The 20,799-nt window shown below is 33.6% G+C and overlaps 1 protein-coding gene across 13 annotated transcripts in view; it reads left to right on the forward strand.

Moving 5' to 3' along the window:
- CEP128 (centrosomal protein 128) overlaps nucleotides 1-20,799 on the forward strand; it is a 566,439-nt gene that overhangs the window by 111,331 nt on the left and 434,309 nt on the right. For all 13 annotated transcript variants that reach the window (XR_008914955.1, XR_008914954.1, XM_056810609.1 and 10 more), the window contains 3 exons: nucleotides 14,953-15,039; nucleotides 16,095-16,169; nucleotides 18,583-18,688. Coding sequence is in view for 11 of the 13 variants with exons in the window: in XM_056810609.1 (XP_056666587.1) it covers nucleotides 14,953-15,039; nucleotides 16,095-16,169; nucleotides 18,583-18,688 (268 nt within the window). In the remaining 2 variants the exon portion in view is untranslated. The remainder of the gene's footprint in view (nucleotides 1-14,952; nucleotides 15,040-16,094; nucleotides 16,170-18,582; nucleotides 18,689-20,799) is intronic.

Below are 20,799 nucleotides of genomic sequence, written 5' to 3' on the forward strand. Positions count from 1 at the left end.
TTCTCTGGTTTCTTTCACGTCCTAACTAATATTCCATTTGCTTCAGGGAATCTTTCTCAAACCCTCTTAATTCCAAGTACGTTCCATCTTCTTTTTTTTTTTTTTAACTTCCAATTCATTCCATATGTAGCTTGTTTATACATACTTTTTGGATGTCTCCCTTGCTAGATTGTAAGCTTCTTGAAGGCATGAACTGCCTTTGGCCTCTTTTTGTATCCTCAGTCCTTAGCACAGTACAAGGCACATAGTAGACACTTAATAAATGTTTATTAACTGAATGTTTTTAGAAAGGATCCTTGGAAGTAGAATCAAAAGGATTACTACAAAAAAAAAGCTGCTTATATCTCAGTAGGATTAGAGAAGAGTGATGGAAGAACAGATGGAAATAGATGGATAGAGAGTGCTATAAGTGCTAACTGTGTACCAGGTGATGTGTTATAATCCATGACCTCCAAAGAATTTACTTCCTAATGGAAGAAAACAGAGAATAAAAGGGCAAATGAAAAATGAGGGAGTCACCCATTATTGGGTCTTCAGGTATATAAGAGATTGAAATATTCTTAGATTAGAAGAGCACAATATCAGTAATATAAAAATCCATATTTTATGCATTATAGATCAGGAAGTGATTTTTTAAAAAAAGAATTAAATGTAGAATTCCATTAAATAGAGAACTATTTTAAGACACTTAAAGAATTAACTGATTAAGAAAAAATTTTTTTCCAAGTGACTTTTATGGATTACTCAAGACTTGCCCAAAGAGAAATATATGAAAAGAAGTTGGAAAAAAATTTCTTCCATTCCCCATTCAGCAGTTCCTTCAAACTCTTAGGCCACAGGTTGGGAGAGAGAGAAACAGAGACAGAGATAGAGATAGAGATGGGCCCCTTTGGCCTTCTGGTAAATCCTGTGATCTCCTTTTTTAGAATAATGTTTTTAAATAATTGATGAAAGCATCAAATTTCTGGTAGAGGTTAATGAAAATAATGTAATTTTTTTCTGCCAAATTTAACAGATACCCTGAAATTTGTCCTGAGACCTCTAGTTAAGAACTCTTGCCTTCTACTTTTTAATCCCTTTAGCTATGTCTTCTATGATTTTGACTCTTTGTACTCATGTCCATTTTCTTTAGGGGCCTTAATGGCTATTCAGCTCATGTACTGACAAAATATTAATATAAAGTAGTGACTTTGCATTATCCTGGTCAGCACTGACATTTTATTATATTTCCAATGACAAAGTTTTAGACATTGATTCTAATGGTAGGAGTTTCAGGGATCACCACAAATTCATAAAAGAAGTTTTGTTTCAGAGCTTAGTGAGTATTCCTGGGTGGTGCACCAAAATTTAGAAGGAAAAAAAAAAACTTGGTTAGTGAATATGGTGCAGATAGAAAGAAGAGAACTTTCCTCACAATTATTCTTATTTAGTTGCTTATTCTACTCACTCATGAATTTAAATGTGAGCATTACAATATAGAAAGAAAGATATTTGTACATGTAGGCGATGAAACTTTAAATTTTCTCATTATTTTTCTTTTCCTTCTTTCAAGGATTATCTCTCCAATTTATTCTGTCTGTATCTTGTTTGTACATAGTTTTTCATGTTGTCTCCTCCATTAGACTATAAGCTTTTTGAGAAAAGAGAATACTTTTTGCCATTTCCTTCCCTATTTTGTTTTATAGATGAAGAAACTGAGGCAAACATATGTGTGACTTGTCCAGGATCACACAGCTAATCAGTGTCTGAGGCCAAATTTTAACTCCTCCTGATTCTAGGTCTATCTACTCTTATCTACTGTTCCCCCTAGTTGTCCATGTTTTTGCCATTTCCCCCCCAATATCTGCACTTAGCACAGTGCCTGGTATGTAGTACACTGATTAGTGTTTGCTGATGAAACTTGACTCTTTAAATAAGCATTTATTAAGTACATACTGTGTATGTAGCATTATACTGAACATTAAAGAGGGGAGGTGTTATTTAAAATATAAAGAACAATGGTGCTATCCTGAAAATACATACTATTGTTGCTTTTAGACAATACATACACATAAAACAGCTAGGAAATGCTGATTATGTATTATGGAATGGAATAAACACAGTGCTCTCAAAAACACTAATTCCTGTTCTTTTTAGGATCAGAGCACACATCCAGCCACAGTTTTCAACTTCTCAATAGGTTCACTCACTTTTCCTTCAATACAAGTCTGCTGGTACCTCGCTAGAAATTCCTCTTCTTAGTATGATGAGTGAAAGAGCCTTTAAAACAAATTCCTGCCTCTGGATCAGCTTCTTTTTTGTGACTCCACCTTGTAATTGACCAATGTGATTTGAATGTTTTACAACAAATTGACTGGACCTCTGCTTCTCTTTTGTCTTTTTTTTTCCCCTGGGCTAGTAGATTCTTATAAACTCCATTCAATAAATATTGTTAAAGACCTTACTCTGCCAGGCATTGGACTAAGTGCTGGGGACTTCAGCCTATGAGAAGTCATAAGCATCCTCCTTTATGCCTAGAATTCTAGTTTTAAACTACTTCAATCTTTTGATAACTACAGGAATTAAACAGTGACTGATTAAGAACAGAAAAATATCCATATCCCTTCCACCTGAGGTTTCCCACCTGCCAGAACTTGTTTTTTGAGGGAGCTAGGTGCTAGTTTTATGTGATCAGTGCTTCTTTCCTACTTATTCATTTACCTTCCTTTTAATAACATATTTTAGAATTTTGTAAGGAATTGAAGTCAAGCTCACCAACTTGTAGTTTAAAAACAGTTCTCTTTCTTTTAAAAAAAATTGGGTAGAATTTTTCCTTCTTCAGTCTTCTGTTCTCTATGATCTCTCAAAGATGATTGACTTTGGCTAAGCAATAACACGTGTCAGTTAAGTCAGTATTGAAAGGTGCATCAAAGACAAACTTCATTTACTTTGCAATTTTGTCTGTTTTCAGTTATTTGGTACACTATATTGGAGTTAACATAAATATTTAAGAATGGGAACCATCATGGCTAGAGTACTAGAATTAGAATCAGGGTGAGTTGAATTTGAATCCTTCCTCGAACACTAGCTATGTAATGTTGGGAAAGTAATTTAATCTCTCTCAATGTTAGCTTCCTCCTCAGTAAAGTGGAGAGAATAATAATAATAATACCTCTCTCACTGGGTTATTGTAAAAAAGAAAATGAAGTAATGTGTAAAGTTATTTGCAATCCTTACATATTAGCTGCTATTTTTTTAATTATTTGTTGTCATTCTATTCTTAAAATCTATTCACAGGGCACCTTTCTTTAACTCTCAAATTTCTTAGCAGGTACTTGAACCCTATTTTTTGAATCTTATTCTCAGCCTTAACTCAGTTTATTTTCCTTCTCCTGCCCTTTAGTGACTGATACTAAGGGAATTCAGAATAGATTAGTGATCCTTATATGACAAAGTTAGTTAGAAAATACTTCATAGAGGAGGGGGTGTTGAAATAGTCCCTGAAGTATTTGGAATAGCAGGAAGGCCAAAGGAAATCCAAGTAGAAAGAATAATAAGACCAAAGGCATGGAGGGAAAAACCAGCTGGTCATGTGAGGGAGACAGTGAAGAATTTGAACTGTTAGAGGGGTGGAATTGGGTTGAGGAATAAACGATATGAGAAGAGGCCAATTGACATGCGGCTTTAAATGAATAAATATAGTAGTGAAATATTAGAAGAAATCCTAATTTACTGGATTTATAGCACATGAAGTCAAACCTTATAGACAGTTAATTTCTAAAGGGAAAAAAAAAACTGAAATGGAGTTGGGAAAACAGGAAAAGCTTGTTGCCAGTGATCATTAACTCCTTGACTTGACTCCATAAAAAGAAATTGAGTCTAAACCATGCAAGAAAAACAGGTTAAGGAAGAAGAAATGTGATGAATAAGTAAAATAGGAGAAGCCTGGGTGTTTATATGTTTGGTAATGCAAGTAGATACACATGAATGAAGAATATATGTGACAAGGAGCATCTATAATAACTGAGAAAATGCTCAAAGATTTAAGGTTAAAAATATTCTTTGGGGGCATCTGGGTAGCTCAGTGGATTGAGAGCCAGGCCTAGAGATGGGAGGTCCTAGGTTCAAATCTGGCCTCAGACACTTCTCAGCTGTGTGACCCTGGGCAAGTCACTTGACCCTCATTGCCTAGCCCTTACCACTCTTCTGCCTTGGTGCCAATGCACAGTATTGACTCCAAGACGGAAGGTAAGGGTTTTTTAAAAATATATGTATATTCTTTGTTGGAAATAGAAAAGAAGACAAACAAAACTAGGTTATTTTATGTATTGTGAGAAATACAAAAAAATAACAAAAAATCAGAGTGAGTTAATGCTATCTCAAAATTATGAGAGGATAAAAAAGGCTTTTTATTCAGTCACTTGAAGGGTAACAAGTAGTCTCCCTCCTTTTTGTCTTTGTTTATTTATGGGAACTTTTATTTTACTTTTTCTTTTTTTCTTTTTGGTTTTAAAATGCACTATATAATTTTCTGTCTCCTTTGAAAAATTTGTGTTCTTTAAAAATGACATCCACTTTTGAATATATCCCTCTTCCACCCTCACTCAGTAATCCTTTCTTTGTAGCAAAGATTTTAAAAGAGAAAGGAAAAAAAAGTTCAGCCAAACCAACATATCAATTGCCTTTGACCACAGCTGCATAACCCGTATTCTCTACCTTCTACACTGGAAAGAGGGAGGCACATTTTCTCAGTTCTTCTCTGAGACATAGCTTAGTCATTATAATTTAACAGCACTCAGTTTTTTCTTTTTTCATTTTTATAGGAATAGAGATTGTATTGGTAAAGGGTGCTTGCTCCTAGGAGAGGAACTTCCCTTTACCACTGCAGGTTGACACCTTCTTTTCAACTTATAAAGAGCAGCATAGAACTTTGAAGGATTAAATGGCTGCCTAGGTTCTCATAGACAGTATGTCAGCTAGCTTCTAGGCCTCTTCTTTATCAATTATACCGTGTTGCTTCTCAGAAACTATTGTAATAAATAAATATATTTTATTTATAAATTTATTTATTTATTTATTATTTATTATATATATATAATTATTTATAAATATATTTAAATATATATAAATATATAAATAAATAAATAAATAATAAAAAATAAATAAAACATTATACATATTGTTTTCCTGATTCTATTTAATTGTTATTTTTGTTGTTCAGCCATGTCTGATTCTTCTTGACCTTTGGATTATAGAAGGCTAATACTATCCATGAGATTTTCTTGGCAAAGATACTGGAGTGGTTTCCCATTTCCTTCTCCAATGGATTAAGGCAAATAGAGGTTAAATGACTTGTCTAAGGACACATAGTATTTAACATTCTGAGACTGGGCTTGAACTCAAGTCTTCCTGACTCCAAGCCAACTACTGTATCCTCTGATGCCAATTCATTTAAGTCTTCTCATATTACTATTATTATTACTCTCCCCTTTTCTATTTTCCTTAATATCTTCCCTCTATTGTAAATAAAGTACCATAAATTGATTGTAAGGGGTAAAATTAGGGGTTATTGACTGTATATATTATGCTAGTGGTTGCCAGGGATTAATTCAATCCCATTAAAATACTCAAGTCAGTTTGAGATTTTTATGGTGGTTTAATTACAGTAGAGGGAAGAAATTAAGAAGAAGAGAGAGAGAAAAGAGAATTTAAACTGTTCCAGTACCGGCTGAGCTAGGCAGGAGTTCAGAGACCTTGGCCAAGGGGCCTTCTCAATCTAGCTTGGCTACCAGCCATGAGTCCTCCTCTGAGATGAGGGGTCTCCTAGGAGGATAGCGTTTTAGGAGATAAAGGAAAAAAGGAATCATCCTAAACCACTCACCAAGCATGCTAAGGGACACTGCCATGAGCTCCCAACACTGAAAGAGCCCAACGTCTCTGTGAGAGACGTGTAGTAATAGTAATATGTAATAGTATATGCTTTATTTCACATGATACTTTAATATTATATTGCATTCATTTCACCAATTCTCCAGTTCTTTGCTACTGCAAAAAACACTTCTGTGAATATTTTATTATAAGTGGTATTTTTTTTTCTATTGTTAGTCAACTTGAGGTTTCTAGGTCAAGGGGTCTGACCATTTTCATTGCTTTTTTAGCATAATTCCAAATTATTTTCCAGAATTGTTGGACCACTTCACAGGTCTACCAGCACATACCTGTCTTTCTAAGCTCCATGAACATTGACTGCTTCTACTTTTTGTTTATCAAGCATAAAGAAACTCTTGCTTATTAATCTGCTAGTCTGCTAGGTCTGAGAAGAAACATAATTATTTTAATTTATATTTCTCTTGTTACTGTTTATTTGAACTAGTCTTTCATATAGTTGCTAATAATGTGAAATGTTCCTTTTGAGGCAGCTAGGTATTAGTGATAAATTGCCTGACCTGGAATCAGGGCACATTTGACCTCAGGCAAATATTAGCTGGATGATCCTTAACCTCTTTGCCTCAGTTTTCTCAATTGTAAAATAGAAATAATAACAACACCTATTTCCCAGGGTTGTTGTAAGATTCAAATGAGATCATCTTTATTAAAGCTCTTAGCATATACTTGCTATATAGATCCTTCTTGAGAACTATTTGCTCTTTTCTTTTAAAACTACTAACCTTGTGGGGAATGGCTCCTAATCTTATACATTTGTGTTAACTCTCTTTATATCTTGAATATCAGACCAATATACACTATATACACATGTATACACAAATGCATATGTGGTTGGCTTTGTTCATTTTTTCAAAGAGACGGACAAGGGCTGCTGAAGTAAACGCCTACAGCACTATAGTACCCCTCTTCCCTTCCTTTCCCAGTCTCTTCCCACCTGACTTTTGTGGCAGGTGCTTGGTTCTCTGTAGTTGGGGGGTTGAACTTATATAGAAAAGGTAAGAATCTGCCCCATGCTGACTTGAAAAACCACTTGTTAACATTATCTGTGTTCTATTTCATTTTTGTCTATTTTGTTAAATATTTCCCAATTACAACTAAATATGTTTCTGATAGCCCTCAGGAATGTTGCCCAGCTAGCTATATAGAGCTACAGTTAAAGATATAAGTCTTAGTCTAATGAAAGCCTCAAGCAATTATGGAGCTCCTGTGAACTAGTACTATTGGGAACTCTGGCATTTAGTGTATATTTTCCCCTTTTGTCAAGTCAGGATAAACTCTCAAGAAACCTGATATAGAAAGGAAGTGTGGAGAGCTGCACTGGGACAAGCCATATATTTTAATCTAACCCCTATAACGTGAACAAATTTAGTTTATGAAAGAAAATTCTCAATTTAAAAGTGATCACTATTATAAAGGAATATGACTGAATAGGAAGAAGATAGATTTGCCATTATGATTTCTCTTGATGTTTTCAGCAAGGATAGTACAAATACCTTATTTTTGGACAGCGCTTAATGTTGTTTTTCTGAGAAATTGTGTGCATGCCGCAGCTCTCTTCCTCTTCCTCCTCCTCCTCCTTCTTCTCCTTCCTTCCCCCCTATCCTAGAGAAGGTATTATTTGGCAAATGATATTTCTATATAAAACTATGTCTAATTTATTATTTCATGCTTCTAATTTATCAGTTCTTTCTCTGGAGGTGTACATTCATAAGTTATTCTTCAAACATTTCTTTCACTATATATAGTGTTCTCTTGGTTGTATTAGTTTTACTTTCCATAATTTCATGTAAGCCTTTCTGTGTTGTTTTTTTTAAAGTTAACCCACATATCATTTATTATGGCATAATAGTATTCTGTTACAATCATATGTCACAACTTGTTTAGCCATTCCCTGACTGATGAGTATTCTCTCAATTTCTAGTTCTTTGCCACCACAAAAGAGAGCTGCTATAAATATTTTAGAACATATAGATTCTTTTCCTTTTACCCAGATAACCTTAGGAAAGACCTAATAGTGATATTGCTTGGGCTGAAGGTATACACAGTTTTATGACTCTCTGGGAATAATTTCAAATTGCTCTCCAAAATGGTTCACAAATTTGCTACCAGTATATTAGTGTCCCTATTTTCCCTTATCCCCTCCAACATTTCTTCTTTTGCTCTTTTATCATTTTAGCCAATTTGATAAGTGAGATGATATATTAGAGTTGTTTTGATTTGCATTTCTCTAATCAATAATGATTTAGATTATTTATTTAGTTACCTATATATAGCTTTGTTTCTTCATCAAAAAAACTTTTGACCATTTGTCAATTGGGGAATGGCTCATATTCTTATAAATTTCCGTCTGCCTTCAATTTTTTTTTTGAAAATTTTATTTAATTAGTCAACTTAGTATATTTTTCCTTGGTTACAAGAATCATGTTCTTTCCCTCCTCTCCCCCCACCCCTTCGCATAGCCAATGCACAATTCCACTGGGCTTTACATGTGTCCTTGATCAAAACCTATTTCCGTACTGTTGATGTTTGCACTCAGGTGATCATTTAGAGTCTACATCCCCAATCATATCCCCACTGACCCATGTGATCAAGCAGTTGTTTTTCTTCTGTGTTTCTACTCCCACCGTTTTCCCTCTGAATGTGGATAGTAATTTTTCTCATAAATCCCTCTGAATTGTTCTGGATCATTGCATTGCCACTAATAGAGAAGTCCATTAGTCCAAAGACAGTGTATCTGTCTTTGTGTATAATGTTCTCCTGGTTCTGCTCCTTTCACTCTGCATTAATTCCTGGAGGTCATTTCAGTTCACTTGGAATTCTTCCAGTTCATTATTCCTTTGAGCACAATAGTATTCTGTCACCAACAGATACCACAATTTGGTCAGCCATTCCCTCATTTTCCAATTTTTTGTCACCACAAAGAGCGCAGCTACGAATATTCCTGTACAGGTTTTTTCCTTATTATCTCTTTGGGGTACAAACCCAGCAGTGCTATCTGCCTTCAATTAAAGTCACTTTTATCTTCATTAGCACCAGCTGATAGAATAGTAAAGGTCTTTGACTCAGTAATGTTCTTCCTAATCTTTTTTTCTGACAGCTGACTCTGTATATAAGTTATCTTCTAGAATATCAAGAAATTCTGAATCCACTATAGATGATATCCAAGATTTTGGAAGTCTTGTTTCCATACCCTCAACATTTAAGTTCTTTCTAGTCTCTTCACAGAAACTTCTCTTTCCTGTAGATCCTGCATTAATAGCCACTCTCTCTAGTGCCAGAATTCTTTTCTTTCATTTTCAATTATTAACTTTTGGGGTTAGGGATTGGTTGATAGAAGCTGGTATGCTTCTTGTTCTTCATTGCCATTTCCAGACCTTCTATGGTTTTTTATTAAGAAACCCTACTTTGAAGTTCGTGCTATTCACATGTTATCCTTTTTGGTGACTTCTCTACTTACCCCCAGGACATTCTCTCTTCTTTTTCAAGGAGTTCAATACCAAGTTCATAATTTTCTACCCCAGTTCTTACTCTATATTTCTGAAATTCCATTTGTTGTTAATGTCTCTTCAAATATTCTTACATCTCAGTTTATCAATTTCAGCTCTAAAGATCTGTACTTTTTTACATCATTCACCTCAGTGTCATCACCCACAAGGATTCCATTTTCACAGTCCATTACTCTGAAATTACTCTATCTGATCTTAAGTTTCTTTCCTCTCTGGGTTTCAGTTCAGTTTTCATAGTAATTATCAGCTTCTTGTTTCTTTTGCCATATTCTGATTTTCCTTTCCTTTTCCCAAAATTTTTACTCTTTAATCAGTTCAGATTTACACTCTTCTGGACCTTTGAAACCCTTACCCCATTGTCTCATTGTCAATCATCCCTTTGTAAACTCAACCCCTGAATTGCTCCCACAATCCATCTTGCTGATTCCTGCTGGATGAAGTGATACAACTCTGTTGACTGAATCCACCATCAGTTTATTTTCTAGTCTTAATTAACTGGTCCATCATTTGTGTAATTTCTTCAAAAAGATTCTGTATCTACATTTCTAGTCCTGCATCTTCAACTGTCAGACAGTTTTACCCGAATGTCTCATAGACTTCTCAAATTCATCATTCCTGACACAGAAACACATGCCTCCTCATAACTTCTATTTTAAATGAGCATAACACCATTCTTCTGGTCATCTAGATTTACATCTTTGATGTATTTCACATTTCTTTACCTCACTCATTCCACAGTCCAGCCCTTATTACCATTTCTCTTGTCATTCTACATGGAATTAGTGTCTCCCCTGATAGGAAAGGTCTTCGGTCTCTTGCCCCATGGTTCTTTAAGGCTGAGCTAAAATGCTCTTTTAGTGCTTCCTTAGTTGTTAGTTCTCTTCCCCCTTTTCATACTCCCAACTCTCAGTCCTGGCCAAATCACTTTGCTTTTTTAAATATGCATGCATATAGTTTGCATTTATTTATCTAGGAACATGATGTATTTTCCAGTATATAAGCTTCTTGAGGAGAGAGTTGATTTCACTTGTCTTAGAGATTTGTATCTCAGACATCCCAACAAACAAATGCCTAAGTACAAAGAAAGTACACAATTTGTGTATATTTGCTGATTTATTTGTCAATTTACTATTTTCCTTATCCTAGCTGTATTGATATCATTCCTATATTTCATGTCATCAAAATTGTATTTTATCTTTGTTTTTGATTTCCATTATCTTTGGTTGGAAATTTATTACTAGTCGGGTGAACTAATAGAGTCACCTCAGTTTGTTTTCATCTAATTTTTAAAAGTGATCTTTTTGTGTTTAGGGAGAGTATCCATCCATAGGATATTGGGAGCTGGACTCATTCCATGATCTAGTGGGGGGAAAAAAGGAAATTATTGTAGTATATGGCCTATTTTTTTTTTTTAGCAGATTGCTCTGCAGTTTTCCTAATAGTTCTTATCAAATAAGATGCCCTTTACTGGCAGTTTACTCTACTGGACTCATCAAGCATGGAGTTATTGAGTTAATTTTTTCTTATTTTTCTTCATTTAGTCTGCTCTCTTGATTTACTTTTACACTTTTAAGTTTGTTTTTTATAGAAATACCTTCTCATTAACTAAAAGCTTGAAAGTCATAATAGCTTCAAAATAATTTAATAAATTCTTACTACATACAATATACTATGTCCCAGCAGAGACAGACAGATTAATAAGTAGATCCTTTCCTAACTGAGCCCATAATCTCGTAGGGCTATTGGGTAAGGCATCCACAAATAATTATAAGAAATTTATAACAGAGATGCAGACCAACAACTCTTGATGTCCAAGAGGCAAAGAGTTTTTCTGACTTAAGGGTAAGAAAGGAAAGTTGTATTCTGAAGAAGACATTTGAGCCAGACCTCAAAGGGTAGCTATAATTTCAGCAGGAAATAGGAAATCAGGGTAGCACAAAAAAGGAGGCATTTCTGATCAGTGACACAGTGTGAACAAAGGCATGATGGGATAATAATAAATGTTCTAGATTTATAGGAATGAGATTAATTAATTGGAAATTGTGTGTGAGACAAACTTAGAAAGGTGGGGGACCTGATTGAAGACTTCAAATAGGTGACAGTCTGAAAATGTAGCAGGGTGGAGACCAGGGAGATAGAAGAGGAAACAAAGTAGTGAGATTGTGAAGAAAGAAATAAAAACATTTGACACTGATTTGGGGTAGGGAAGTAGGTGGACTTTAACAGAAAATAGAAAATCAAGAATATAAGATAGATAAAGTATTTTAGTAAGTGTTATGTCTGTCTCATATGCACTAATAAGCTTTGCCAAGGTTTTGAACATGACTAAATTAATAGAATTATTTCATAGGTAGCTCTGATTCAAGATAAAAAGGTAAGATCTGGCAATCTTTTTAAAATGAACTAAGGAAAGAGATCAGAAAACTCTTGCAAAATCATGATTATTATATTTGCTGTATGAATGATCATATGACAAAGTCAGAATTATTAGGAGTAATCCCTATTGTATTTTTTAAAAATGGAGAATGGACATAAATAAACTCAATCTATTCAGTTGCCTGAAGGATTTTGTTTAATTGTTTATTTTGTGGCTTTCAGAGAGAAGGTCATTAGGAAATCAGACTTATTTTGCAAAAAAGAAAAGTGCATATCAACCTAGCAGACAACTAGACACCACTTCCTCTGAGTCTATTCAACCACAGAAAAATATAAACTTTTGCTAGGCTAATAAGATTACAAATGCTACTAATTTAGCTCTATAAAAGGAAAGAGCTAATACTAATCTGAAGTAGAAAAGTATGAGAAATGGAATTTAGGAATACCATAAATATGGTTATGTGTTTAATTTCTTTTCACAACAAAATAACAAAAAGATATAATGAATTTTATATTATGGGGAAATGAGAGGATCCTTGGAAAGGACAATTTTGAGAAATTTTCAGGTTTGGGAATTATGAGACAAGAAAAAGACATTGTAAAACAAAATGAATATGGTAGATGCAATTTCAAGTCTTTCAAAATGAACAAATCTAACCAGCAAACTAATTTGCTAATCATTTGAACAATTTTGAAAGCTTCAAAAAATTTTCAGGTACATACTAACAATTCTATCTTAATAATAAATGCTTAATATTTCCAACCAGGAATTTGCCATTGTGATTTTGTCAGTTCAGGTTACTTTTATGGCCATTTACAAATTGACTACTTATTTGTAAATGAACCTTTTCCTAAAGCTAGTTAAATTATATATTAAATATGTATGTAAAAGATAAAAAGGCAAATTTGAATACAAAATAAAATGAAAAGACCTTGTTGTCTTCTTATTTAAATGACCTAGTAGAAGAGAAGATCCAAAAGTGCTGCAAAATCATAGCTTATTACTAACATTTGCTTAGGTTTAATTTTAAATTGCTATTTGTTATTGAAAACCTAATTTCTTTTCAATCCATATATTTTGAATTTTTTATGCATAAGATCTCTACAAAATGAACCTCAATAATTATGAATACTAAAGTTGTCAGGAGTTTTTCTTTCATGACGAGAATGCTTGTCAAATATTTTGGAAAATTGATTCAAATACTATTTTTTTTTGTCTTTTCTTTTCTATTCTGAATAAATAACCTCTTTATATTTAGCCATTGGGGAAGCTAAGTGATGCAGTAGACAGAGTGCTGGGCCAGGAGTCAGGAAGATTCATCTTAATGAATTCAAATCTTTCTTTAGGCACATAACATAGTAGATGTGTAACCTTGGCCAATTGCTTAACCCTGTTTTCCAAGAAAACCCCAAGTGGGGTCATGAAGAGTAGTACATGACTGAGCAACAATAAAATTTACCCATCTTTCTCTCTTTTTAAATTGCGACTTAGTATTGTCATATTTTAGCAGCAGCTAAAACAGGAGTTGGATCTTAAATGCCTAAGATCTCTCTTATCCTGAAATGCAAAATGAAGGCACTGGACTTGTTCATCTTGACTATCCCTTCCAGCTTTCAATATACGCTTCTGTGTTTCTTTTTTTTTTCCACTGATATAAACCAGAGTATTTTTTTTTCAGTTTCTGTCAGATTTCAGATTAAAGTATGCTACCAAGCTTAGTTCTTAGCTAAGTTCACTGTCAGCAGATGTGTATTATGAATATGCAACATACCTATGACATTGTGTTAATATTTAATTGTTAGTAGCAAACATTTTGGAGATGTGAAGTCTAAATACTTTAGAGCTATCTCACATGCATCATTATGGCATGGAAATGATATAGGTTCTTGAAGGCTATGCTGGTGGATCAAAGGCTTTACTAGAGCTTACCATGCAAGAGTATCTTCTGGTCCATGCCTGTTTATATTTATTTATTGTCCAATTGGCAGATAACTAGCATAGTTAAATTTGGAAAAGCATATCACAAACCATTAAGCACATTATATGCAGAAAATTATGCTAGCCACTATAGCTTATTTAAGACTTAGAAATGACAATCATGTGAGGCCCTACATGTTATTTATGCATACATAGTAGGATCCCATTTTATTTGAACTCAACACATGAAAATTCAGGTATATATGATTGACAATTGAGAAAAATAAAGGAAGAAAGGTGAAAAATTTTAATTATGCATGAAAATCTATGTCATTTTCTCAAGTGGCAATCACATTCATTTTTGTGTAGAAAAGTGTTAGTGTGAGTCATTGCATTGTTTTGTAGCAAACATTAATTCTTGCTTCAGCCTTTGTCTGGGGTTTTTGCCTCCTTGACTGCATCAGAGAAGTGCTTCTTTTTTGTTTCATTAATGTTATTTGGTTATTAATAATGGTATCAAAATACAAGAGTAGTGATGCTAGTAGCTTTGATAAGCCTAAGAAAAGTCATAAAATGCATACGCATGTTCATAGAAGAATAATGGGGTTCACTATTATGCCTGATTTTTAACTTAGGTGATGGGTCTTAGAATATATTGGTTGTGTAAAATGTGGTTCTTCTGTATACGGATACACACATATGCATGTACATAAATATATATGTATATATACATATATAGCTAAAGACTATATATGCACATATGTATGTATCTATCTATAGCTTTTCTTAAAAGTTCACTAAGGCTGTAAGAGTTGTGGGTAGGGATATTCATTCTTGAAATCTTTGAAATTGTGAACTATGCCTCAATTGCTAACAAGAAAAGATAAATAATATAACATTTTATTTTAATTATTTAAGCAGTATTTAAACAATTCAGATTATATAACATCTGTTTTTTTTATCACTGAATGTGTAGCTAAACATTGTCATAATTTTCAAAGAAGAAAAACAAATGATAAAGATGCATATCAGGAAGGACTGCTTCTGATGGCCACATCTCTAGGATTTGAAAGAAAATTATTTATTTATTTTACAGATTGTGTGCAACACAATATCATTTTATTCCTAATTATTTCTTTTTTTAGTAAACAGTATTGACTTTAATGCTTAAACATATAAGGAATGATATTATGATAACTATTCATCTTTTCTTTCCTTCAATTCAAGGCTCTGAGGAAACAGGATGCTAATGCAGGTGAAAATGGGGAATTGATGAAAACTAAATTAAGACAATCTGAAAATGAAAAGAATCAAGTAAGAATTTTAAAGCCTTTTTATTATTTTGAAGAATGATAATAAGTTTGCTGGGGACACATCTGCCAAGTAGCTTAAAATCTGTGTTGAGATCATTGACTGGAAGAAAGCACAGCTCTTATTTAGGTGTTGATGTCAATAGATTCACTTGGTTAGGTTGTAATGTCTCTAGTTTGAAGAGTTGCCATGGTCTGCCAACCTGATCTTGCAAGATGGTATATTTACCTCTTTGTTATTTGTGACTGATGCTCTGTTTTTTTTGTAGTTGAATTCATTGTCATAAAGTATAGTGAATGGCATACCATCAAAGAGTGATCCTGCCACAATAGTTAGAATGATTACTTGAATATTTGGGTGCTTTTCATGCATTTTTTAAAGTATAAAAGGAAGATTTTTAATTGTGAAAATAAAGGAAACATCCTCATGAAAGGTTAAAAATATTAGATATTTAATTCCATCAGTGGGAATTTATTAAGTGCCTACTATATGCAAGACATTATTCTTAGACACTAGAGATATTAAGAAAAAACAAAAAGGAATCTATGCCCTTAAGGATCTTTCATTATTCTAGAATTGATTATAGTTTTTGGGAAACATAACTGTTATTATTACCTACTATAATATATCTATCTATCATGATAACTTATTTTAGTGCCCTGGGTTATGTTTGTGAATATATTGGTGATATTAGAAAATCTGAAAAAAACCCAAAACCACATACCACATCAAGCGTTTTTACTTTGAACTTAAGAGATTTTGGATTAGCTGCTTTTATTATGTTAATATTGTAAAGAAAGGAGATAAAGGAGTAATATCAGCCTTTATGCTAATTCTGTGCTGATTAAATTAAAAAAAAACCCTTAAATTGAAGTTTTTAGTAAGCAATTATTTGTATTTCTTGCAAGCAATTTGTTTTACCTCTAGGTTTGGGATATCTACTGAAAACTTTTCAATACTTTCCCCCCTCCTCTTATACTATGGCAACAATGACTTAGTTCTCTTCAGTTCCATTGAACCTTCAAATTTCTTTTTTTTATCCCTTATTGAAATGTTAGGTTGAGCAGGAGTTGGAAACATCCCGAAGGATGTTGGCACAGTCAGAATGCAGTAGGGAATCACTTTTACTTCAGGTAAATGTATGTAAGCTATGAAAATCTTAAAACTGTGATTGAGCCTCTCTGTACTATTAAGTCCTTTAAAATAGGTGAATAAACAAAACATAGTTGATATTCCTAGATTTTTTTTCCATTGAATGTATTAGCACACAGAAGTAAACTATGGTGGTTCAAGAAAATTCAGAGTAAGCTGGTAAAAGACCTAGGTTCCCACTGTGACAATGTGTCTTACTATTTACTGCTCACGATTCTACTTTATATTTCTTCTTGGTTGAGAAATGTAAAAGTTTATTGGATCTATTCGATAAACTTTTCCTGGGAACTTAATTTTATTTAAAGAGGCAGTGAAGAGTGAAGGAGGAAGTAAAAGATATAAAATAGGCATTTATAGATCGGAGTAACTTTGAATTCTTCACTACATTAAACTCAACTTTTCGGGGACCACCTGCTCTCTTTTAAGGAAAGATAAGGCTTAATGTTTAAACATTACATTTTCAGCCCATTTTTTCCATACTGAGAATTGGGCTTTTCTTGATATTTAAACCTTGATAACTTAAAATAGCTGAATTAATGCCACTGGAAAAGGAAATGTGCTTTTCTAATTGCCTTTCTCTCTGAGTTTAATAGTAGTGATAACTATACTCTATTATCTTTTGAGAAATGTACATTGATGTCAAACATCATCACAATAGGAGAATATTGTTATATCTTGACAATAGGCCTGAAAATAGAGTACAGATCTTTTCCTGGGTGGATAATTTTAAAAATATCCATTGATTTTCTGTGATACAAAGACCCTATGGAATCAGTAGTGCCTTACAGGAAATTGAAGACATATTTTTCTTTTTATAGCTTTTCTTTTTCCTTTTCTCATTATCACAATTGCCATCTTTGTATTTGGTATCCAACTCTCTCATGAAGTCATTAACATAAGTCATCACTGATTTGCATTTGTAGACATAATTTAGATATTAAGGCTTTTTCCATGTATATAACTCACCCTTTTCCAATAACCAATCAGACAGTTTTTATTACATATTTTATTTTAATCACTCACCAAGCATTTATTGAGCATTTTTTTGTGTATCAGTGATCCAAAGACAAAAGTAAACAGACCCTATCTTATGGAGTTTACATGCTGTTGGAAATTTATGTAAAATAGATATAAGAACATTTTTGAAGAAGAATACACATGCTAGGGTAGGGGGATGTCATCAAGAAAAGTCTTATGTAGAAAATGGTATTTGAGCTGAGTCTTGGAGAAAAATAGGAATTCTAAGAGGTAGAGATGAGGAGAATATTTATTTCAGGCAAGGTGGATAGCCACGGCAAAGGTCTGAAGATGGAGTATCAATATCAAGTGTGAAAAACAATAAAATGATGGTCTATAACATAGAATTCATAAGAGGGAGCAATGTGTAATAAGGGTGCAAAGATAAATTGAAGCCAGGCTGTAAAGAACTTTGAATGTTCAACAGAGGAATTTTAATGTGATTTTTAGAGTTGATAGGTGATAGATTTATTGAGTAGGACAGTGATCTGGTAAGGCCTGCATTTAAAAAAAAAACTACTTTGTCATCCAGGTGGAGCATGTCTTAGAGTATAGAGAGCCACAAAGCAGGAGGACTAACTAGGAGGCTATTGTAAAATTCCAACAAGAGCTGCCCTACTCCAGGATGGCATATTTTGTTTGACATATGGTTTACTTATTTTATTTGTGTCTCTCGATAGTCCTATAAGGTAGATAGATACATATTTATCATACCTTTTTTATGGGTGATGGAATGAGACTCAATGATGTCCTATTATTTGTTCAAGATCATATTGTAACAGAGCCAGGAATGGAACCCATGTACCCTCACTTTAGGTCTAGTGTTTTCTTTCTACTACAACATTTGTAGTGGAATCTACTTTGTAAATGGACTATAATGGAATCTGTAGTGAAACTTATGATTTACTAATCACTTGAATTATTCAGAGAAACACTCTAGGTGCTGTGGTAAGATAACTTAAGAATTGAAGAGATTAATCTTTTTATTCAAAGTACTTGTAAGCTAAATATTTAACTAGGACACCTACAAATACAAGATGAAAAAGTGCCAAAATTATAATTCAGACAAAAGTCTTATGTGGGAATGAATATTGAAAGAATAGACTAAGTTTTTTATCAAGGGACACTTTCTAGAATCCAATTTCTATGGCATGTTGGACATTTACTGTCAAAGAGGAAGAATAAAGACAGAGTATACACTGGCAAGAGTCAGAACATCAAGCACATTGAGAAAGGAGGCTTTGTAGTTCCTTTGAAGTAGACATTTTAAACACAGAGTTGGTTTTAATTGGTAATGATTTATAAATTTAGTAAATTTCTTTCCTACTTTTGGAGTTTATTAAAATATATTATTATTGTTGTTGCCCCTGTATTTAGATGGAAGACCTGCGTGTTCAACTCTCAAAATATCAAGCACCAAAGGTTTCTAGGCAACAGATAAGCCAATTGGATGAACACGGAGATCAAAGGAGGATTAGAAGAGGTATATTTCTCCTTTAAAATAATTTTTGACTAACAATGTTTGTCTGGAAAATAATCTTTATTCTCTCATGACAATTATTTTTTGTACTCTCAGTTCTTATCCCAACTGCCACCAATAGGCATGTAAGTCCAAGAGCTTGGGGTAGTTGTCACCACCCTGAAAGTTCATAGCCCACCCCATCAATTGCCACTTTCAGGGCAGACAATTCAACCTGGCTGAAACAAAATACACCTTGAGAGAGGGATAGAGGTTGGAAGATATTCTAGACAAGTTAAACTACCACCTCCCTGCAGTATCCCTATGGAAATTACTTTGGGAATAGCAATGTGTCCAACCTTAGTATTTTTTTAAATTTAATTTTATTGATTAATTAAGAAAAATTTTCCATGATTACATGATTCATGTACTTTCCCTTCCCTCCTCTTACCTCCCTCCCATAGCCAACACGCAATTCCACTGGGTTTTAAATGTCATCGATCAAGACCTATTTCCATATTATTGATATTTGCACTAGGGTGATCCTTTAGAGTCTACATCCCCAATCATATCTCCATCGACCCATGTGGTCAAGCAGCTGTTTTTCTTCTATGTTTCTGCTTACACGTTATGCATCAGTATTCATTACAAAAGATAAAGTAGACAAATTGTGCAAAAAACATGGCAAGTTCCCTCCCCACAAGTGGCATATGCAAAACCTAGTTTATGAAGTATGCCTATTGTCTGGATTTTAATATTTAGTTGTTTTCTCAATCTATATTTGCTTTATTAGTAATGCTATCCTCTCCAATGTAGGAATGTGGTGCAATCTCTCAGGGAGATTTCTTTGGCTCTAATACTTCAAGGAGTCTTCCACTCTATTCTGAATCAGTGTTCTTTTTATCCCATGTGCTTAACCCCACCTAAACCATCTACCCTCTAGGAAGAAGATCCTAGAACTTGGAGGTAGATTGCCTCTGTTTGGTCAGCTTGGGCGCTAAACTGACTCTTGGGGATTATAGGACAGATACTTATTGTCTTTATGGTGTGTGGGAAACACCCAATTGACTAAATGGAGATGGTTTCTGATAAGACTGTGTACCTAATATTTTATTCACTGCTAGGGAATAATCAGAAGAGGAAAGATTTGGAACTAATTAGCTTGTAAACCAGTGTTATAAAGATGCTATATGATGTTAGACCTGGAAGAGATCTTAGAGCCCATCTCATAGAGTTCCATAGAATAGATAGGACCCAAATGGCATAAGATCCTGTTAGCTTTCATTTCATTGCGAGAACTCATATAGATTTTACTCTGTATTGGGTCTCTCTTTTAATTATATATCTGGACTGGTGGAAAGTTTTTCAGTTTGCCCTACAGCTACACAAAGGTAACTGCCCTTATGCTCAAGAGAGAGAGCTCATTAACAGTGGTTAAATGAGAGAGGCTTCAAAATTTACTCATTGTTGCTGCAAGTTATTCTCTGTAGTTTTAGTAAGTTGGGGGGGAGGGGAACCAACCTCATGTTAGCTTTCTAATCGTTTGTAAAAGAAAAACAACCGAATCTTAATTTTTTAAAAATAGTTTTCAGTCTCACACTTATTCTTTTTAAAAGCATCAGAGCCCTGGCTCATTTAAAAAATAGTGTCAAATCAAATTTTCTTCCTTTGTGTTGTAATTTCCAATAAAACCTCCTGGTTTAGCAAATCAGTGATCATAGAAATGCAAGTCATAATAAAAGATTTAGCAATACCATTTCATTATTTATATTGCAAAAAGAGTTTTCATTATGTGAACTTTAATAATAGTCCCTTAGGTGGAATACTTGGGTTGCAGATTCCCATTCAACTGAATGGGTAATAAGGCATGAGAAGACTAGAATTCTGTTATTATAAATCCCACTAGAGAAACTTTAACTTTAGTGGCTTAGTAGCATAGTCTAGTGTTTCTCAAACTGTGTTACAAGGAATTCTGAAACAATGACAGTTTTTATTTTTAAATGAGTTTAGGTTATTCATTAATAGTCATTAAAGATAATAATTTTAAAGGATTTTAGTATAAGAGTTCTGCCAAAGTTTTATTTAAACTAAAGGGTTCTGCCTTTATGTAAAGTTTAAGAACCACTGGAACAGAG

The sequence above is a fragment of the Monodelphis domestica genome, chromosome 1, assembly GCF_027887165.1.
Source record: "Monodelphis domestica isolate mMonDom1 chromosome 1, mMonDom1.pri, whole genome shotgun sequence".
NCBI lineage: Eukaryota > Metazoa > Chordata > Mammalia > Didelphimorphia > Didelphidae > Monodelphis > Monodelphis domestica.